This window comes from Scyliorhinus canicula, chromosome 12, assembly GCF_902713615.1.
Source record: "Scyliorhinus canicula chromosome 12, sScyCan1.1, whole genome shotgun sequence".
Classification (NCBI taxonomy): Eukaryota; Metazoa; Chordata; class Chondrichthyes; order Carcharhiniformes; family Scyliorhinidae; genus Scyliorhinus; species Scyliorhinus canicula.
Window position 1 is genome coordinate 15,658,354 of NC_052157.1, and position 21,814 is coordinate 15,680,167.

The 21,814-nt window shown below is 45.6% G+C and overlaps 1 protein-coding gene across 3 annotated transcripts in view; it reads left to right on the top strand.

The window, feature by feature from the left end:
- Positions 1 to 21,814, top strand: part of LOC119974518 (aggrecan core protein-like) — a 118,603-nt gene that overhangs the window by 36,923 nt on the left and 59,866 nt on the right. For all 3 annotated transcript variants that reach the window (XM_038813460.1, XM_038813458.1, XM_038813459.1), the window contains exons 2-4: positions 15,927 to 16,003; positions 17,904 to 18,290; positions 18,896 to 19,070. In XM_038813460.1, coding sequence (XP_038669388.1) covers positions 15,934 to 16,003; positions 17,904 to 18,290; positions 18,896 to 19,070 — 632 coding nt within the window. In that variant the 5' untranslated portion in view covers positions 15,927 to 15,933. The remainder of the gene's footprint in view (positions 1 to 15,926; positions 16,004 to 17,903; positions 18,291 to 18,895; positions 19,071 to 21,814) is intronic.

Here is a 21,814-nt window from a genome sequence, read left to right on the forward strand (position 1 = left end):
TACCCTCATACTGGCCACCCCACCTGAACACATCTGATCCTCTGGGAGAGGTAAAAACCCAGGCAGATTTGGAGAGGAAAAGGAAGTCTGGGAAAATCCTCTCTGATACCTCCAGCTGATCAAAACTAGTGCAGGAGATCAGTCTGGCCAAGGATTCAATTCACTTTTCTGACCCATCCTGAAACAGATCCAACTCTCGCTTGAAGGAATTCCAGGAATTGCCATTCACCAGATTGGAAAGAAAGCACCACTCATCTGAAAAACATCGCCCGACATATCCCCGAGCTCTACAAAGCAAAAAGCCCCAGATTCTATTTCTGTGTTAGCCCACAACAGCGTTGGGGGTTCTCGAACGTGCCTGAGTGGCCTTTGGGTCGGGCGGGGAGCCAGAGGGGGCGGGGGTGGGGAGGATCGAATTCTGCCAACAATCCTGCCCATGACGACCACTCAGAGACACCTGCTGGATGGGGAGCGTGGACGAGGACAGGGTACTGGAGACAGACCTGCATGGATAAATAGCCCATGGGCACTCACCATGCCTCACCACATTCTGATGAGGTGGGGAGAAAATTGGCCAAAAGGATAAAGGCAACTTTACAGGCGCTGATTTCGGAAGGTGAGGCATCAGTGAGTCACTATTAGATTTTACAAGGTTGAATGAATGGTACTGTTTCCTTATTCCCTGTTAAATGACATCCATTTACCATTAAACTCTTACTTTATGCTTCTGGCAGGAGCTTTGAACAATAAACAAATTGCATAAAGGACCAGTATTTAAAATTAGGCCAAAACTGAATAAGGAATCAGTTGAATTTTTCACCTAAAACAGCTGGAAAAACACACAGTACACAGAAGTATTTATTTCGATTCCCGCCATGCCAAGCATTCACTCCACCAACCTGAGACTCCTCTGCTGCCTCGCTGCCCCGTGTCTGTACTTCAGGGCACCAAGGAACGGAAACTGTGCTGACAGTAGCTCCATCAAATATTTATTTTACAATCGGGACTGCCATGGTTGTGCTGCTGAGGCTCCGTATATAAGGACTTCTTATGTGGATGCAAGATTCTAAAGGGAGGTGCAAGTTCACTTTAGGTACTTTGTTCCACTCAACAGTCATAGTGCTGCACTGTTTTTAGCGACCTATGGAGACTGTAATGAACCTAATCTGTGGGACTATGGGAGTCTCTGCCTTGTGGGCCTCGAGCCTGCAGCCATAGGGTGAAGGAACCCAAGTGTGAATATTTTTCTTTTAACCCTCGACTGCCAATGGCTCAGTTGGGCGATCCACTTCCCACTGAAATGGTGTCAGCCCGTGGCTTATTTGGTAGCCCTCATGTCTCCGAAGAGGGAATCTGACGGTCCCGCCGATAGTTATCGTAGAATGTACAGTGCAGAAGGAGGCCATTCGGCCCATCGAGTGTACATCGGCCCCTGAGAGAGCGCCCTACCTCAGCCCACGCCGCCATCCTATCCCCGTAACCCGGCAACCCCACCCAACGTTTGGTCTACGGGGCAATTTAGCGTGACCAATCCACCGTACCTGCACATCTTTGGACTGTGGGTGGAAACCGGAGCACCCGGAGGAATCCCACGCACACACGGGGAGCAGACAGACTCCGCACAGACAGTGACCCAAGCCAGGAATTGAACCTGGGACCCTGGCACTGTGAAGCCACAGTGCTAACTACTGTGCTACCATGCCGCCCCTTTTGGAGGGCAAAGGAACTTAGTTTGGCGAGAGGCCAAAAATCAATTTCCCGATGGTGGAATGAACTTTTGCAATTAAATTCTTGGGACTAAAAGGAGGGTTAAAGGCAGGTGAGATTCCCGGGAAGCCCTGTTGCATGCATTTGCATGTCATATTTTCTTATTAAAGGGCCAGCTCTCCAGAGTTTTAAAAAAACCCTCCAAGTTAAGTTCTCCGCCAGCAAGAATTTAGAACTTTAACATTCACAACCGTATGTGAATGGCATGCACCGGCAAATCAGTAGGTGTCTTTCCTGATTAATGGTGAGTTGCTGCTGTGTGACATTCTTTGTGGAGTGTCTGTCAATGCCAGACTTTGCTCGAGACCGGATGGTGGAAGTGCAGGTTGTGTGGAGGATGACCAAGAGAGTGAGGAAGGGTTAATGGGGAACGTTGGAGCAGTGGGTGGACAAAGGTGGAAGAGATCATGCAGGCTGTCCACATGCACTTTAAATATGGCCACTGGGCTTTCAACCCCATGAGATAGTGGTGGGAATAGCGAACCACTCCCTGCCCCCACAGCACAAATCAGTGAGCTTCTTTCAGTCCAAATATGTGCAAGTTAGGTGGATTGGCCATGCTAAGAATTGCTCCTTGAGGTGGAGTGCAGGAATAGGGCAGGAGATTGGCCTTGGGTCGGGTGGTCTTTCGAAGAGTCGGTGCAGTCTCGATGGGCCAAATGACTTCCTTCTGCACTGTAGGGTTTCTATGATTCTGTGAATGCTCTTAAGTAGTTGGACCATGCCATATCACTTGTCCCTCTTGGAAAAATTGTGTTCAGAAAAACACCTTTGATCACTAGCCCATCAAGCAGTGGTCCTCATAAAGTCCTCTGAGCCCTGAGGGAAAAGGAGATAGATTGAATAAGATTGGATTTTTTTATTGTCACGTGTACCGTGGTACAGTGAAAAGTATTTTTCTGCGAGCAGCTCCACAGATCATTAAGTACATGGAAAGAAAATAAAAGAAAAGAAAATACATAATAGGGCAACACAAGGTACTCAATAAACACGGGCATCGGGTGAAGCATACAGGGGTGTAGTGTTAATCAGGTCAGTCCATAGGAAGGTCATTTAGGAGTCTGCTAACAGCGGGGAAGAAGCTGTTTCTGAGTCTGTTCGTGCGTGTTCCCAGACTTTTGTATTTCCTGCCCGATGGAAGAAGTTGGAAGAGTGAGTAAGCCGGGTGGGCGGGGTCTTTGATTATGCTCCCCGCTTTCCCCAGGCAGCGGGAGGCTTAGACAGTTAACGGATGGGAGGCGGGTTTGTGTGATGGACTGGGCTGTGTTCACGACTCTCTGAAGTTTCTTGCTGTCTTGGGCCGAGCGGTTGTCATGCCAGGCTGTGATGCAGCCCGATAGGATGCTTTCAATGGTGTGACTATAAAAATTGGTCAGAGTACCAGATGGTAGATCATGTTGCATGGTTCCCTGAGCAGACTGCCGCAGTCATTTGACAGAACTTTCAAACAAGCACCAAAAGCTAAGTTGGCTGGTGGTGAGAAGGGCCCTCCCCGTCAGATCCTTCATACATGTCCAAAATCGCTGCGCCACTGCACACTGCCCACAATGTGGCTGTGGGGGGCGGGGGGCGGGGGGGGTGAGATGGTCGCCCACCTCCTTCTGGCATATGCCCTTGCAATGGCAATCTGGAGGGAGTGGTATTTGTTCAGGTTCATCCCGAGCAACTCCGTGCTCCATGGGCTGTTCCCAGGCACGCACACCGAGATGAACATAGCTGTTGATGGAGGATCATCAACTTTTTGAAAGAATCTCTTTGGCCTGCCCGAAACCTGTTGTTCTTCGAGTGCAAAGAATTGTCCTCGATTGAGTGTTGTCGACATTCCATGATCCAGGACTATGTGCTGAGGGAGGATTCAAGGTTGGGGCAGGAGCCACCAAGGCGCAATGGGGAAAGGCCGCGGTGTAAGGCCTTTCAGCCAATGTACACTGAGGGGCTGGTAACCCTGTAAAACCCTTGGGACTGTGTGCTAATCCTAACTGTATGTAACCGTATTGGAGCACCTCAGAGTACCACATGGTTGATTATATAGTTTAAGCAGAATTGTACTTTCTGTAACAAAAATATTGAAATGTTTGCAATGTTCTCATTACTGAAGTGAAGCACCTCAGAGCGAATCTTAATCTTTGGAGAAAGTGTGAATATCATTGCCTCTCTTGTTCTAACAATTTGAAATGTTTTGTGGCGTCTCTTTGAGATATTTTGTGAATAAAGTATATTTTGGCAAAAAGACAATCCCCTGCCATTTATTTCAATGAAGAACGGGGAACTTCTCCATGAAGCTGTTTCAAATATTTACCTTGCAACTGGCATCACCAAAGCTTATTATCTGCTCATTACCTTAGTCCTGTTTGTGAGAGCTTGCTGTGTGCAAATTGGTTGTAAAAATTCCAAAATTAGAATAGTACTTTGAAACTACTTCATGGAATGTAAAGAGCTTTGCCCTCAAAAGGTGCAGTAAATGCAAGTCTTCTCTTTTCAGTGCGGAACTGGAATTGGATTGAACAGGATAGTCTCAGAGTCGATTCTGATTCAGCGTCGTGCTGCGTGCTTTCGGTCAAAGTGACGGGAGGTGGGGTGGCACGGTGGCACAGTGGTTATCACTGCTGTCCCAGAGTGCCAGGGTCCCAGGTTCAATTTCAGCCTCGGGTGACTGCCTGTGTGGAGTTTGCACTTTCTCCCCGTGTCTGCATGGTTTTCCTCTGGGTGCTCCGGTTTCCTCCCACAGTCAAATTTTTTGGAGGTTAGCTGGATTGGCCATGCTGAATTGTCCCTTAGTGACCAAAAGGTTAGGAGGGGTTGCTGGGTTACAGGGATAGGGCGAGGGTGTGGGCCTAGGTAGGATGCTCTTTCCAAGGGTCGGTGCAGACTCGTTGGGCCGAATGGCCTCCTTCTGCACTGCAGGGATTCTATGATTCTATCAGTGCGAATGCTACACTTGGCCCTGATGCTCCTCGGTTAGGGAAAAAGAAAGATTTGCATTTTACCCAGAGCTTTTTCCGATCAAGGGATCAATATTGGATCATTCTCCTGCTCTTCAAAATAGTGTCATGGGATCTTTTACATCCAGCAGAGTAGGCAGGTTGGAGCCCCGTTTTATTGTCTCATTTGAAAGAGCTCCCATAGTGCAACACTTCATTTGTGATGGAGAGCGAGGCCAACAGCGTGGGTTCAAGTCCCGTACCGGCTGAGGTTATTCATGAAGGCTCCACCTTCTCAAACCTGCCCTTCACCTCCGGTGCAGTGTTCCTCAGGTTAAATCACCACCAGTCAGCTCTTCCACCTCAAAGGGGAAAGCAGGCTATGGTCATCTGGGATTATGGTGACTACTTTATTCCGTTGAAGCAAAGCTTTGATATTTGTGTTCAAGCCCCGGGCTGGGATTTGAACCCAGAGCCTTGTGAGCCAAAGGTATGACTACTGCTAGGATCTTGCTCCTGGCTGGAGCATGAACAAGTGGTGAGTGCATACTGGTTTGGGCAAAGCAGTAACTCTCACAGGATTGAAAAGTCTGTTGAGCCTCATCAGCAAGTATTGGCAAGTCATCACTGAACCCAAAGCACCCCCCCCCCCCCCACCCCCATATTAGCACCCACACAAGTGGCAACGTAGACAGGAATCGCACGACAATGATAGCCTTGAGAATGTTGGTTGAGCTGCTCCACTCGCTTGGATGGTGGGGCCATGGTGTTTCCAACGCCCCAATGGCCACCTTGGCTGGTGATCATCGAATCACTGAAAAATAACACAACTTCCTTCGTGGCAACTGAGTCCAGCTAACTCAGTACAAACAGGAATTTGAATCATGGAGCTTCTATGTCATCTAGTACCACACCAAGTGGTGACGTCACGCAGAAAGTACCAATGGTAACTCTGTGTCCAATGCAGCTCCAACTCTTGAAGTAAACTGAAGCGATGGCCAACATAAATAGCAAGCCCAGAGACCAGCACATTTCAGTTACTTTACAAGGTATCAGAACAAGGAATTCCAATTTTTTGGAGTGTTTTTTGAGCATATTGTTGCATTGGCAAGGTTTACACTGGTTTGTAGCCAGTCAGGGCGATTGACTCTGAATATGTGCCTAATTCATCCAGAAGCCAGAATTGGTACTTACTGACATTCTTTGATCCCTAATTACGGGGTAGTGAATATGTGCCTAATTCATTCAGAAGCCAGAATTGGTACTTACTGACATTCTTTGATCCCTAATTACGGGGTAGTGATTCAGTCAAGCATTGTCAATTTGCAGCAATGAAAAATGAAAATCGCTTATTGTCACAAGTAGGCTTCAATGAAGTTACTGTGAAAGCCCCTAGTCGCCACCTTCCGGCGCCTGTCCGGGGAGGCTGGTACGGGAATCGAACCGTGCTGCTGGTCTGCTTTAAAAGCCAGCAATTTAGCTCAGTGAGCTAAACCAGCCCCTGCAAACTGAAAACAATTTATCACCAGGAATAAAATCCAAAGGGCGATATTTGAGTGATATTTCAAAGTTTGCTATCTCATGATATTTATGAGGGGCATAGACAGAGTGGATAGTCAGAGGCTTTTCCCCAGGGTAGAGGGGTCAATTACTAGGGGGCATAGGTTTAAGGTGCGAGGGGCAAGGTTTAGAGGAGATGTGCGAGGCAAGTGTTTTTTACACAGAGGGTAGTGGGTGCCTGGAACTCGCTGCCGGAGGAGGTGGTGAAAGCAGGGACGATAGTGACATTTAAGGGGCATTTGGACAAATACATGAATAGGATGGGAATAGAGGGATACGGACCCAGGAAGTGTAAAAGATTTTAGTTTAGATCGGCACGGGCTTAGAGAGCCTTAGAGGGCCTGTTCCTGTGCTGTACTTTTCTTTGTTCTTTGTTCTTTGTAACTGTGACAACATGTGACAACAAGTCATTATTTTCATCTTTCGCTGGGCACGGACATCACAGTAAGCAAGGCAACAAATTGCATTTATCTGGAACCTTTAACAGAGCACAATATCCAAGGGTACTTTCCAGGAACGTTATGCAACAACATTGTACACCAAGCCACATAAGGACATATTAGGATAGATGACCACAAGAGAGAGATTTTGATAGTGAATTTCAGGGTTTGGGCCTGACAGCTAACCGCCAACAGTGGAGCCACAAACATAAATGGAACACACAGATTCTCACCGGCTTGGAGGAGATTACACAGATTAGGAGGAATTTCTTCAGCCAGAGGGTGGTGAATCTGTGGAACTCTTTGCCGCAGAAGGCTGTGGAGGCCAAATCACGTTGTGTCTTTAAGACAGCGATGGATAGGTTTTTGGTCAATAAGGGGATCAGGGGTTATGGGGAGAAGGCAGGAGAATGGGGATGTGAAAAATATCAGTCATGATTGAATAACGGAGCAGACTCGATGGGCCGAGTGGCCTAATTCTGCACCTATGTCTTATGGTCTTATGGGAGGTGCAAAGCGAAAGGTGATTCTGAAAACGAGGCTGAGGATTTAAAAATATTTATCTCAATTTTTCTTTTTCGTTTTTTTCTGAATTTAGAGTACCCAATTGTTTTTTTCCAATTAAGGGACAATTTAGTGTGGCCAATCCACCTACCCTGCACATCTTCTGGGGTTGTGGGGGTGAGACCCATGCAGACAATCGGGCAGGGATTGAACTGGCGTCCTCGGCTCTGGCAGATAACAGTGCTAACCACTGCACCGCCGTGCTGCCCAAGGATTTTAAAATTGAGGCAAAATCCAGAATAGCCTGCTTCTTAATTGGTTCCATTACTTATTGCTCCAAGAAACAATCTCCAAAATCTCCCTTGAGGCTACCTTTGTCAATTTTATTAATCCATTCTATATGCAGATTAAAATCACCCATTATATAGCACCTATATAATTTCTCACGACAGCACTGTCCATCCTCCTGAAATACTGAGCACCTTTGGATATTCAAGTCCCAGACCCGTACTCCATGTAACCATGTCTCAGTAATCCCCACCAAATCACACCCCTTTGTCTCTATTTGCACTGTTAATGCATTGATTTTATCCTGAATGATTCGTGAATTCAGATCGAAAGCCTTTAAGTTGGGCCGAGAGGCCGTAACAAAAAACCCAAGTCCAGCCGGGGGCCTTCTAATCTGCTCTTAGCCGGCGGGGCCTTGGCGTGGAAGAGGCCGGGGACGGCCTGTGGGGGTTAGGGGCGGTCCGACCCGGGGGTGGGGGCCTCCGTTGTGTCCTGGCCCGCAATCGGGGCCCACCGATCGCCTCTCGGGCTGGGGGCCTCCTTTCATCCGCGCTGGCCCCTGTAGCCCTACGCCATGTTGCATTGGGGTGGCGTGGAGAAGGGAGCCACTGCGCGTGTTAGTGCCGGTATCACTGCGCATGCGCGGACCCCGTGGCGCCCAGTTGACGGCGGGATCAGCAACTGGAGCGGCGTGGGCCACTCCAGTGCCGTGCTGGCCCCCTGTAGGGGCCAGAATTGCTCATCCTGAAGCCATGTTGACGCCGTCGGGAAACGCGACGGCATTCCCGACGGCGTCAACACTTAGCCTCAGGATCAGAGAATCCTGCCCTTTAGGTTACAGGCAAAATCAATGGTTGTGCTCAGAATTCACGGTGGGCAAAATTCCTTGTTAAGGTTTGCCAAAAGGTTGTCACAAGTAAAAAATGGGGGTTCAATTCCATCGTTGGTTGGCTCAAGTACCTCTGGACTCCACTTCCACAGTAGGATGCAGGGTTACACCATCAACACTGAATCACTGAATGGTGCAAGGATCGTTTTAAAGATTAGTAATTTTCCAGAGAAAACAGCCGGAGCGAGAATATATCCTGGGATAAATAGGGTAAGTATTTCACAGGGAACTCTTTCAGGATCTGTGAGGATGTTTGTTCCCCCAGGTATGTCTGGCTCCCTACAAACTACAAAGCAAAGTCTAACAATTTCCAGAAGAATTTCAATAACGCCTTTCACAGCAGGGGAAATGTCTCTCTTTTGGAACAATTTGGATCATAGAAAGGGGAAGAAAGGAGCCTTGTTATTCCTGAGACCCATGACCAATTCAACTGGGCTGCATCCCTCCAGATATGTCCTCAAAATCTCAGGTGCGAGCTGGCAGTGGGTGGAGGTTCAGTCTCGAACCAAATTCCGACCGAGGGTAGGTGAACTACATTCTTTTGAATGGTAGAGGCAGCTTAAGAGGCTGCAGACTTGTGAAAGCAACCCCTGTTTGATTAGGTGAATCAGCTCTGTTTGCCCACAGTGTGTAGAGAAGGGTGACATTCTTCACTTCCATGTCCACGCGAACCTGCAATATAAAAAATTGGCTGTGCACCTAGTTCCCGTGTGAAGTGCTACACATTGCCGAAAAAGGCAAAAATGGAGGCTGTCCAGTTGCGAGCGTGTGGTTTGGTTTCTCAGATTCTACTTCATATTTTAATTTTAGAGCCTGATCTATTTATCTCTTTACTTCCTATTCATTTTACATATTAGCCAGCACATTTCACTCCTCTGCAGTTAGCCACAAGCAGTTGCTCTTTGTGTAAGTATTAAGCAGACTTGGGAATGGATTCTTTGTTTCAGGGACTATGTCCCCACGCCATCCTAAAAACTGTGGTCTTTTACGCCCGAAAAACTGGCGTCAAAAGACCACAGATTCACAGCCCTGCAGGGGCTAGCAAGGACTCGTCTTGAAGCTCGCAGCTCCAGCTGCAGATACGGCCCCCTGCACGTCCGGGTCAGAGGCCACGCATGGGGCATGGCGGCTGCCTCCAGCGGCTGCGCCGTCCTCCATGGCGAACTCAGACCGCAGACCTGGACCGCGGAAATAGTGCCCCCAATCGGCCGCCCACCCGGCCTGGACAGCCCGCACAATAAAGGCCCAGTTCTGTACGAGGCCCGCCCTGCTCTCTGATCAGCCCATCCCCAATCATTGTCCGCAGCCACCTCACGAGATTCCCGAATGGCTGGGACCATATTAGAAATACACCGATGATGGCAGCACAATGGTGTTGTGGATAGCACTGGAGACTGCGGCGCTGAGGACCCGGGTTCGAATCCCGGCCCAGGGTCACTGACCGTGTGGAGTTTGCACATTCTCCCCCGTGTCTGCGTGGGTTTCACCCCACAACCCGAAAGATGTGCAGGTTAGGTAGATTGGTCATGCTAAATTGCCCCTTAATTAGAACAAAAAAAATAATAATTGGGTACTATAAATGTAAAATATAAATAAATAAAAGAAATACACCATCGGGACTTCGGCTGGTTGGGGCGGAGAATAGCGGGGCAGGCCTCAAGCAATGGCTGCAGTTTGTTGATACGCGGCGCGGCGTACTCCCCGAGTACACTGCTTTTCTGGGGCTGGAGAATAGAGGTATCGTCGGCAGTCCCGATTCCATGCATGAAACTGGATTCTCTGTCCCGGCTCCGGACGCGATTCCAGCGTTAGGTTGCAGAGAATCCAGCCCTTGACCTTCAGGGCGAGATTCTCTCGCCTCCACATGGGGTTTTTCCTAGAGTTGGGAGGTGGCGCATCGTTGGCTCCCGGTGGGATCGTCTGGTCACACTGCTGTCAATAGATTTTCCATTGAATCCACCCCACACCACTGGGAAAACCACGGAGGGGGTGTGCCATCAGCGGCAATGGAGGATTCTGCCGCCATTAATGGCCCAAGAATTCCAGCCTTGAGTTTTGACCTGCTTTTCTCCCCTTGCTTTGTTTTTAGCCAGTCCTTTGGAAAGAGCTTGGCTCCCATCTATTTTACAAATGTCCTAAACTCACACATTTAGTGGGTATGAGATTAATATCAGGTTATATTCTGCATTTTGGCTGTGTAATCAGTAGGGATTCATCAATGACCTAATAGTTAAGGGTCCTCCAGGGAAGAGTGATCATAGCATGATCGAATTTCAAATCCAATTTCAGGGTGAGAAACTGGAGTCCCACACCAGCATTCTGGAGTTAAACAAAGGCGGCATGGTGGTTAGCACTGCTGCCTCACCGTGCCAGAGACCTGGGTTCAAATCCGACCTTGGGTGACAGTTTGTATCGAGTCTTCACATTCCTGTCGTTTCTGCGTGGGTTTCCTTCAAGTGCTCCAGTTTTCTCCCACAGTCCAAAGATGTGCAGGTTAGGTGCATTGGCCATGCTAAATTGCCCCTTAACATCCAAAGATGTGTAGGTTAGGTTACAGGGTTGCGGGATTGAGGGAGAGATGGCGTGGAGGAGTGAGCCGAGACAGAGTGCTCTTTCAGAGGGTCGGTGCCGATTCAATGGTCTGAATGGTGTCCAGCACTGTCGGGATTCTATGAATTGCACAGGCATGAGGACAGATCTGGTCTGGGCAGGAAAACGAAAAGGTAGGACAGTTGAAGAGCAGTGGCAGTTGTTTAAGGAGATATTCCATTCCTCCCAACTAATATGTATTTCAGAGAGGAGGAAAGAATGTAAGTGTGTGTGTGGTGGGGGAGGGGGGGCGGGGGTGGAAGATCCATTGTTAAGCAAGAAAGTTGAAGATAACATAAAGATAAAAGCTAAGGCATAGCATAATGCAAAGGCCAGGGGCAGGATGGAAGATTGGGAAAAGTTTAAAGATCAAGTCAAAAATTAATTAAAAGAGCAAAGGAAAATTATGAAATAAAATGAGTGCCAAATATAAAAAAGGATAACGAAAGCTTCTATAAGTACATGAAAGGGAAGAGAATAGCTAAAGTGAATGTTGGTCCCTTGGAGGTTGAGACAAGAGAGTTAATACAGGGAGGAAACATAGAAATACTAAATCAATATTTTGCCGCAGTTTTCATAGTGCAAGATATGATTGCCATCCCAGTAATAACAGGTAGTGCAGAGGTAATAGAAAGGGAGGAATTTAGAACAAATCATCATCAATAAAGAAAAAAATACTGAAAAAACTATTGGGATTGAAACCTGACACGTCTCCAGAGCCTGAAGTCATGGAAAGGAAATTGCTTATTGTCACAAGTAGGCTTCAAATGAAGTTACTGTGAAAAGCCCCTAGTCGCCACATTCCGGCGCCTGTTTGGGGAGGCTGGTACGGGATGGCTTGCATCCAATGGTCTTATAGGAAATGGAGCTAGTGGATCCATTTGTCATAATATTCCAAATACCCGTGATGTGGGAAAGGTTCCAACGCATTTGGAAAATGTTATTGCAACAAGCTTATTCCAAAAGGGAAGAAGGCAGAAAGTAGGAAACTATAGACCTGTTAGTTTAACATCTGTCACTGGGAAATTGTTAGAATCCATAATTCAGGAAGTAATAAAACAGGACACTAGGAAAGTCAAAACGTAATCCATCAGAGTCAGCATGGTTTTATGGAGGGTAAATTATTTTTGCCTACTTTGCTAGATTCTTTGAAGATGTAACAAGCCAAGTGGATAACGGGGATCCTATAGATGCAGTATATCTGGACTTCTGGAAGGCATTTGATAAGGTGCTGCATAAACGTTTAATCCACAATTATGATCACGTGGGGTTAGGGGTAATTTATTAGCTTGGATTGAAGACTGGCAACAGACAGAAGGCAGAGAGTCAGGATGAATGGGTCTTCTTCTGGTTGGCAAGATGTAACTAGTGGGGTGCCACAGGGTTTGGTCCTCAAATATTTATAATCGATATTAATGACTTGGATGCAGGGACAGAAGGTACTATATTCAAATGTGTAGATGGCACTAAAATAGGGAGGATAGTAAGTTGCAATGAGGAAATAAGAAATTTAGAAATGGATGTGGATAGGTTAGGGGAGTGGATCAAGACTTGGCAGATGGAGTGTAACATGGATAAGTGTGAGATTATCCATTTTGGACAGAAAAATTGAAAGATGGAGAGAAACAACAGAGTGCTTCAGAGCAGATGGATTTGGGCGTCTTTGTACATGAATCGCAGAAAACCAGCATGCAGATACAGCAAGTGGTAAGGAAGGCAAATGGAATCTTAGCATTTATGGCTAAAGGAATAGAGCATAAAAATAGGGAAGTATTGCTGCATTGGTGAGACCACACCTGGGGTGCTGTGTACAGTTTTGTGGAGGGATGTAGTTGCATTGGGGGCAGTTCAGAGGATGTTCACTTGATGGATTGCAGAGGTGATGTTACATCACCCTGGGCTAGTGCACAGTCAATTCCAGCCCTACGTGCCCCGGAGTCACAACACAAGTGAATTAATTAATGATTCTTATAAAAATACCCAAAGTCTTTGGCCTTTGGCCACACAATGATCACAGTCACCAGGTTTGTAAATTAAAACACGATTATTGTTTATTTACAACAAGAACTTTCATGGAAATATACAGCAAATGCGACTGATTAATGATCAGATAATACCCAATACTCACTTTAACTTACGCCCACTCTCTACACACAAGACAGACAAACACAAGAGGAGTGGAAAGGGGTAAAAATCATAAGTGGAGGGAAGAGTCCAGATAATGGTTTTAGCACACTTTTCCTCACAGCATGTTTGCAGATTAAAGTCTTTGGTTTGCAGCCTGCAATGGTCTTCTTTGCAGATTCATTCACCCAGGTTTTCTGCAGTTTAGAAATACATTACTCACAACCTTGCTTCACATCAAACTTCGCTTTCAGTTAATGGCTTGTCTTCAGGTCTCTGTCGTCTCAGGAGCTCAGCCCCCACAGGCTTTCTAGAGAGAGAGCGAGTGAGCCAGCCCTCACAGTAGCCTTCTGGAGATAATAGCTAGATCCCTTCACTGTGCGGCCAGAACCAAAACTGAAACCAAAACCGCGACCTTGGGAGTCTGAAAAACATTCCAGTGGAATAATATCCAATCGCCAGCTGTTACCTGGCAGCTCCCTGGGCCCATTGATTGGCCACCAGCCAAATCAATCAAACCAAGTCCCAACCCATCTCTCTGCCGCTGATGCCGTCCAGTCTGTTTACACAAGCACAGCCTTTATGATACTTCCTGCTTGAATTAAAGATTCAGGCTTCTTGCCTTAAAGTGAGATGTCCATTAATCACCCATGAATCAGGAAGGACCCTTACAATGATGAGTTTGTCTTTTGAAGAGAGATTGAGCAGCTTAGGCCTCCACTCCACAAGGGAAGATCTAATTGAGGTATACAAGATAATAAAAGAGACTGACAAAGTTGATGTTGAGCGGATGTTTCCTCTTCTGGGGTAATCTAGAATGAGAGATCATAGTTTTAGGGTAAGGGATAGCAGATTTAAAACAGAAATGAGGAGAAATTAATTCTCACAAAGGATCGTGAATCTGTGGAATTCTTTACCCCAGAGTGCAGGGGATGTTGGGACATTGAATAAAGTTAAGGAGGAGATGGACAGATTTTTAATCAGTAACGGGTTGAAGGGTTATGTAGAACGGGCAAGAAAGTGGAGTTGAGGCCGAGATGAGATCAGCCGTGATCGTATTGAATGGTGGAGCAGGCTCGAGGGGCTGAATTGCCCAATCCTGCTACCAGCTCTCATGTTTTAATTATATGCCACACAACGCTGGTTAATACATGCTCAGGCTACACTGGGAAGTACAACTGAGGCAGTTTGGCCAAATGGGGAACCACAGCGACAGAGGGAGGGGAGACAAGTATGTGCAAATATGTATCGTGATCTTTGTTGTTTCTGTTTTCTTTTTTGCTCTTTGGTTTACCTTCTTTTGTAAATTTAAATTTCTCCTTGGTTCTTTTTCTTTCACTTGGTATTATGCGCATTTTTTCAACCTGTAGCATCACCTACAAACTGAAATGAGTAACAGATAATGTGGAAATCAACAAAAACATGTTTTAAAAATGATACATCGCACAGCCTCCCCTTCCCAATATGATTATCAGAACGTTGGTGCTTAACGATCATAAGGACGAGAAACGTTAACACTGTTTTTCTCTCCACAAATGCTACCAGGCCTGCTAAGTGGCTGCCATATTTCCCTTACTGCCTTGTAGGTACTGAGAGGGATATAATTACACAGACAACCATCAGGTGCCCTTGTCTCAATGGTAACTTCTCATGTGCATTGTAGTATTCAATCGTTCTGTGTTTGATTATGTGAGTCTGGTAACTGATTTATGCTCACTGTGCTTGATTGGTTAAGCCTGGGTGTGGACTCAGAGCAAAGAAAACAGACCCCACAGGAACATTTAGAAGCTGAGCTGTATGCATGAGTGCAGACATTTTGTGATGCAGAGATAATTAAAAATTCTATAAATAAACCTGTTACACACTTAGAAACTAGTGTCACCCCTGCATTGCTCTGAGATACATAAAATATACAACAAATATGCTTGTTCGGTAAACTGCAGCAGGGTATTTTGAGGAAAGAGGGTGTCACAGCTCTGTCTCAATCCCAAGACTATGCGCAAGCCCTGTCCACCTGGGTCATAGCAGTGAGCAAAAGCCCCTTTCTATCCTAGAGACACTTAAATTAAATCAATAAGAGCCCCTCGATTCTACCCCAGCAATAATTTGTTAACTCAACAGCAATTTTTTCACTAGACTCTGGAATTTTCAAAGCAAGGTGACTTGATTCTGAGCTGGCAATTCTATTAATAGCTCCAACAAATGGAGATTACTGCTGACCAATGAGCATGAAAAATTCTGATTTCTCTTCCAAAGCTACTTCACTTTATTGTTTCTCTCTACCTTCAGGATTCTCCTTTAAACTTAATCCTACATAAACTAGTTTTTTAAATAAATTTAAGAGTACCCAATTATTTTTTTCCAATTAAGGGGCAAATGAGCGTGGCCAATCCGCCTACCCTGCACATCTTTGGGTTGTGGGGGTGAGACCTATGCAGACACAGGGAGAAAGTGCAAACTCCACACGGACAGTGACCTAGGGCCGGGATCGTACCCGGGTCCTCAGTGCTGTGAGGCAGCAGTGCTAACCACTGAGCCACCATGCCACCCTCTACATAAACTATGATCTCTTAAATCCCAGTTGCTGCTCAGTGTCCACATTTTCTCCTTGTTAAAGGCTTAAAATGCTCGATCATGAAAATAAATAAATCTCTATTATTGTACAAAGTGTTGACGTTGATAGGAAAGCATCATAGTCACAGCCCATAGTCACAGGTTGAGGCTCTCTCACACCGGAAAACACCCTAGATAATTCCTCGGGCCATCAGAGACCTCCTCCTTTGACATTCACAAGTTTTCTTCTACAGAAATTATGCTAACTAGTTTTAACTTTTTCCATTTTAGGTAAATTATGACCACTCTACTTTTAGTGTTTGTATGTTTGCGAGTGATCGCAGCGGCTATTTCCATCGAAATTTCTGGTAAGGAATTTTTCAAGATAAGTTTGTGATTATATATTACTATGTCAATTGTCAGATTTTTGTCTTGACTCAGTTTGTAACATACTCCCCCCCCCCCCCCCCCCCCCCCCCCGGCAACATGTTTGAATAGCTTATTGATGCTCATTGGTCACAAGTGTGGGATCACACAAGACTGTCAATGCAAGAGGATTGTGGGTCTCAAAAGCAATCAGTCTCCTGGAGATGTATCAAATTTCATCCTTGATCAGTTAATGTCAGCAAGGAAATTAGTGTCACAAAAGAAGATGGTTGTGGTTATTGGAGATCAGTCATCTCAGTCTCGGGACATAACTGCAGGAGTTCCTCAGAGTGTTAACTTCTGCCCAATCAACTTCAGATGCTTCATCAATGACCTTTCTTCCAACATAAGGTCAGGTGTGAAGATGTTCGCTGATGATTGCACTAGGTTCAGCACCATTTGAGATTCCTCAGATACTGAAGCAGTCCACTTGCAAATGCAGCAAGATCTGGACAATGTCCTGGCTTGGGCTGACAAGTGGCAAGTAACATTCACGCCACACAAGTGCCAGGCAACGACTATCTCCAATAAGTGAGAAGAAAACGGTCACCCTTAACATTCAATGGCATTACCATTACTGAATGCCCTAATATCAACATCCTGGGGTTACCATTGGCCAGAAACTGAACTGGACTAGATATAAACATTGTGGCTACAAGGGCAGGTCAGAGTCTAGGAATCCTGCTGAGTAATTCACAACCTGACCCCCTAAAGCCTGTGCACCATCTGCAAGGCACAGGTCAGAAGTGGATGGAATATCCCCACTTGCCTGGATGAGTGCAGCTCCAACAACACTCAAGAAACTCAACACCATCCAGGACAAAGCAGCCCACTTGATTGGCATCCCTTCCACAAAAATTCACTCCCTTTACCACTGACGCACAGTAGCGACAGTAACTACACAATGCACATGAAACTCACCAAGCCTCCTTAGGCAACACCTTCCAAATCTATGACCACTACCATCTAGTAGACAAGGGCAGCAGTCATATGGAAACACCACCACCTGGAAGTTCCCTTCCAAGTCACTCACAATCCTGACTTGGAAATGTATCGCCACTCCTTCGCTGTCACTGGGTCAAAATCATGGAACTTCCTTCCTAACAGCACAGTGGGTGTGCCTACATCACATGGACGGCAGCAGTTCAAGAAGGCAACTCACCACCATCTTCTCAAAAGCAATTAGGGATGGGCAACAAATGCTGGCGTAGCCAGTGAAGCCCACATCCCATAAAAATTATTTTTAAGTAAAGCAGCTTTGAGCCACCATTCAGATTTAACTGATTCTTTAATGTCCATCTGTGCATCAGATTTTCACATTCCCTGGCTGGAGTGTAGCTTGGATCTGCAAGCTTCATGGCATTCTAAGTAGGAGATTATCTCAGGCTAATGGAAGTTTATGAAATTATTAGGGGTATAGTTGGAGGCTTTTTTCCCAGGGCGGAATTGAAAATTACAAAGGGGCACAGGTTCAAGGTGAGGGGGGGATAGGTTCAGTGGAGATGTGCGGGGGGAGTTTTTTTTACACAGAGGGTGGTGGTGGCCTGGAATGCACTGCCAAGTGAGGTGGTTGAGGCAGATACTTTGGCGACCTTTTAAGACTTATCTGGATAGGCACGTGAATAGACGGGTTATAGAAGGATACAGGCAGTTGCTCTAGATAGGACACGTGGTCAGTGCAGGCTTGGAGGGCCGAAGGGCCTGTTCCTGTGCTGTATTGTTCATTTCTTTAGTATCAGCAGCATGATGACACCCTGAGTAACTTGATATTTCTGTGGCCAGTCATTGAAAAATTTGTAACATTACTGGTGTAAGGAGATGCCATTTTTTCCTGTATAATAGATAACACTAAGGCACTGAGCGTGAAGATTGCCGCGCAGTCGCCAGTGAAGGCTGTTCTTGCAAGCTCTGTGACTATCCCCTGCTACTTCATCAACACCACACCACTCTCACCGGACACTCCCTTAGCAACCCTGTTGGCCCCAAGAATCAAATGGACCAAAATCGCCGAAGGAGGGAAAGAGACCGTCATCGTGGTTGCCACTTCTGGAAAAGTTAAGATCAGCCACGAGTACCAAGGTCGAGTCATGCTTCCAAGCTACCATGAAATCCCAAGTGACGCCACCTTGGAGTTGGATAAACTACAATCAAGTGATTCAGGAATGTACCGCTGTGAGGTGATGCATGGTATTGAGGACAGCCAGGATGTTATCGAGCTGGTTGTCAAAGGTAAATATTATTCTTTATTTTATTACTGTTTCCCTTCGCTGTTTTTGGGAGAGTTATTTTTTACATAGTAGACAGGAATAGATTTATCTTTCCTTTTACCAATGGAGTTACATTGACCTATTCCAATACCCACCAGATTGACTCCAAATGCTCTCCCAAGAGAGGTGGTCCTTCCTCTGCCAATTAGATTTGTTGTAGCATTATTGAGTCTTTTACGATGGTCGACGTCACATTGGGAGTACATTTCCTTCAAGTCCACTCTCCTGACATGGGTGTGCAAAACAAAGGAAAAATGTGAAAGATCAGATGGGGAGGCTAAATTCCAGCCCTTACACAAGCTGGCCAAAATAAAGAGTTGACAGCATTTGATCAGTAGAAACAGTGGCAAAGAGGAGAATGTAATGGCAAAGTCTTGTGTCATCTACAGCTACCCCTGATTACAATGAGCCACCTCGACTTTCATTTCACTCGCAGGGTCTGCTCAATCGAAACGCAACAGACTGGGCTCTGGGCAATGTTCCAACGAGCAATTTACAGCCCACTATCAATACTGGAAGTTAACACTAGAGGGCATTTGTTACCTGCATTTTCTTTTCTGATTCCAGGTATTGTCTTCCATTACCGTGCGATTTCCAGCAGGTACACCCTCAACTTCTACAAAGCCCAGCAGGCTTGTATTGACAACACTGCCACCATCGCAACCCCAGGGCAACTGCAGGCAGCTTATGATGATGGATTTGATCAGTGTGATGCTGGATGGTTAGCCGATCAAACAGTAAGGTCTGGACCAATTCTACTTTTTGCCCACCAATGTGGGTGGGATACCATTTTGGGACCATGGGGTGTGAGGTCTTATATTTAACAAGATAATACAGTCAGTATTCCCAGGTCTCACTGACTCCATAAACTGCAGTGAGGCCCCACGAGTAGCACAGGAATTGCACAAATTACCCTAATATTTATTTGAATTATTTTGTAGAATTAATGTTGTGTAGAAATTATTTTACACTTCAGCATATAAGAGATGATCTAACATATGCCAGAACACCTGATTCCTATTTTCTCCTCTGCCGGAGAGAAAATGACCAATATTCAGGCTGATGCTATCGATAGCAATTGCTTTAATAGACAGCATGGTAGCATTGTGGATAGCACAATCGCTTCACAGCTCCAGGGTCCCAGGTTCGATTCCGGCTTGGGTCACTGTCTGTGCGAGTCTGCACATCCTCCCCGTGTGTGCGTGGGTTTCCTCCGGGTGCTCCAGTTTCCTCCCACAGTCCAAAGATGTGCAAGTTAGGTGGATTGGACATGATAAATTGCCCTTAGTGTCCAAAATTTCCCTTCGTGTTGGATGGGGTTACTGGGTTATGGGGATAGGGTGGAGGTGTTAACCTTGGGTAGGGTGCTCTTTCCAGGAGCTGGTGCAGACTCGATGGGTCGAATGTCCTCCTTCTGCACTGTAAATTCTATGATCTATGATCTATGATCTATGACCTCACTAAAATAGCCTTTCCACTTGAGCCCAGATGGTGAATCTTGGCAAACAATTCAACCGTGACGGGTCATCACAGCTGAGTATGATTCCAACCCCACTACATATCAGCGTAAGTGGACTTTCTAGCAGGGATCACTAGATGGTGATTGAGAGCAGTAACTATGACTGACCTCCTGCCACCCCCTTCAACTCTGTTTTCCATCAAAACGTTGGTTATCTCAGCACAAGTTGGAAATCAAATATGAAACCTTCCTGGCCTATATGCCGGGTGGGGCAATTGCCGTTGAGTGACCCAAGATCTGTTAGGATCCTGGATGAGAACCCAACTATTTGCAATTCGTAAAACTGTGAGAAAAGGTTACTGGGCCACAGGAGTGATAACACTGACCAACAGGTATTTTCTTATGTTTAATTTAAACACAGAATTAACCACATTAGCAACAAAGAAATAGCTTTACAATTACAACAGTTCTGAAGAAAAAGGAGAAATTTTAAGTTAATTCATAAACCTGCCACTCTATTCCAATTAAGCAAAACAATTTAGTTCAAATACCACTCATGAATAAATTTAACAACCAGGTTTTTATTTACTTTCTTTCTCTGTGCAGGATCTTTGGAAGGACTAAAATTGAAACACCTCTGGCCAAATTAAAATTGTAGGAAGAACTCACTTGTTCAGACAAACCTGGCTCCTCCCCTTAATTATATCATCTGTACCCAAAGCATAAGCCATTTCTTCTGTCTCCTCTCACAAGATGTGCCATGACTGTTTAGCCAGGATCAAACAGACTACCTTTCATAAATTATCTACATTCCAGTTGTCCTTTAAATGTAAATGGTATTCCATCCGTTAACTAGCTGCAAACAATTAAATGGTTCTCAAATCTACCAACAGAACATTTCACCTGCAACATCAATGATTGTTTCACTTTTACGACACTTAATCACAGTTTTAGCAGGCATACTGTCTGTATGCATACTGTCTGTATGCATCTTAACCCAGATTTTAATAGAATTGCTGCAATAAGATGTGACAATTTCTTAAATTCATCACAGATCTAAGAGCATGTACATTTTCAGTGTGTGAAAGCACCACTGATATTATTTGCATAGATATTTCATGCTAAAACTCAATTCACCTTTTGCACATTTCACTAGGCTTCTCAGTAACAGCATATCAGCATCTTAGCAATTGTTCCCTTTGGCTGTTAAGTCAATTGAATTGTTAATGACAAGGAATAAGCATTGGATCAAGAATATAAATAGAGAGTTTGGGTGCCTTATCGACCTCCCCACACCCCCCCCCCCCCCCACCCCCTTAAATGCTTTGATGTTTTAAGTTTCATTTGTGATTTGTTTTTTTGCTTGAGGCAGTGTCCCTTAAAACTGGTTTAGCACAGGGCTAAATAGCTGGCTTTTAAAGCAGACCAACGCAGGCCAGCAGCACGGGTTCAATTCCCGTACCAGCCTCTGGAATGTGGCGACTGGCGGCTTTTCACACTAACTTCATTTGAAGCCTACTTGTGACAATAAGTGATTTTCATTTTCAGTTTATCTGATTTATTTTAATTGGTTATCTGTTTTACCCCAAAATAGGAGTATAAATAGAGACATCTGCAACAGTTGGGGGGGGGGGGGGGGGGGGGCACCATATACATTTTGTAACCCTACTGAGCTGTTTGAAGAATAAACTTGCTGAAGGTAAAGGACAAGCTTCTGTATCATTCTTCCACCATATACTATTCTTGGAGTTAACACAGCAAACAGTCTTGTCAACTGGCATCCAGTGTTAATGGAGAGAGCCACTAAAATGGCGTCTGCCTGATACAATAAAGGTATCAGGGTTTTGTTTTTCATTTCTGCAGTCTTGGTTCAAAACCAGACATGGCTAATTCCATTTACAGCCTGACTGTATGACTTCTGTGTGAAACGGAATTAGACAGTCTCTAGGTGAACTAGCAGTCCAGGTAATCCCCTTTTAAATGCATCACAAATTCAATATTTACTGTGGTTGGTGATGGTCTATCCC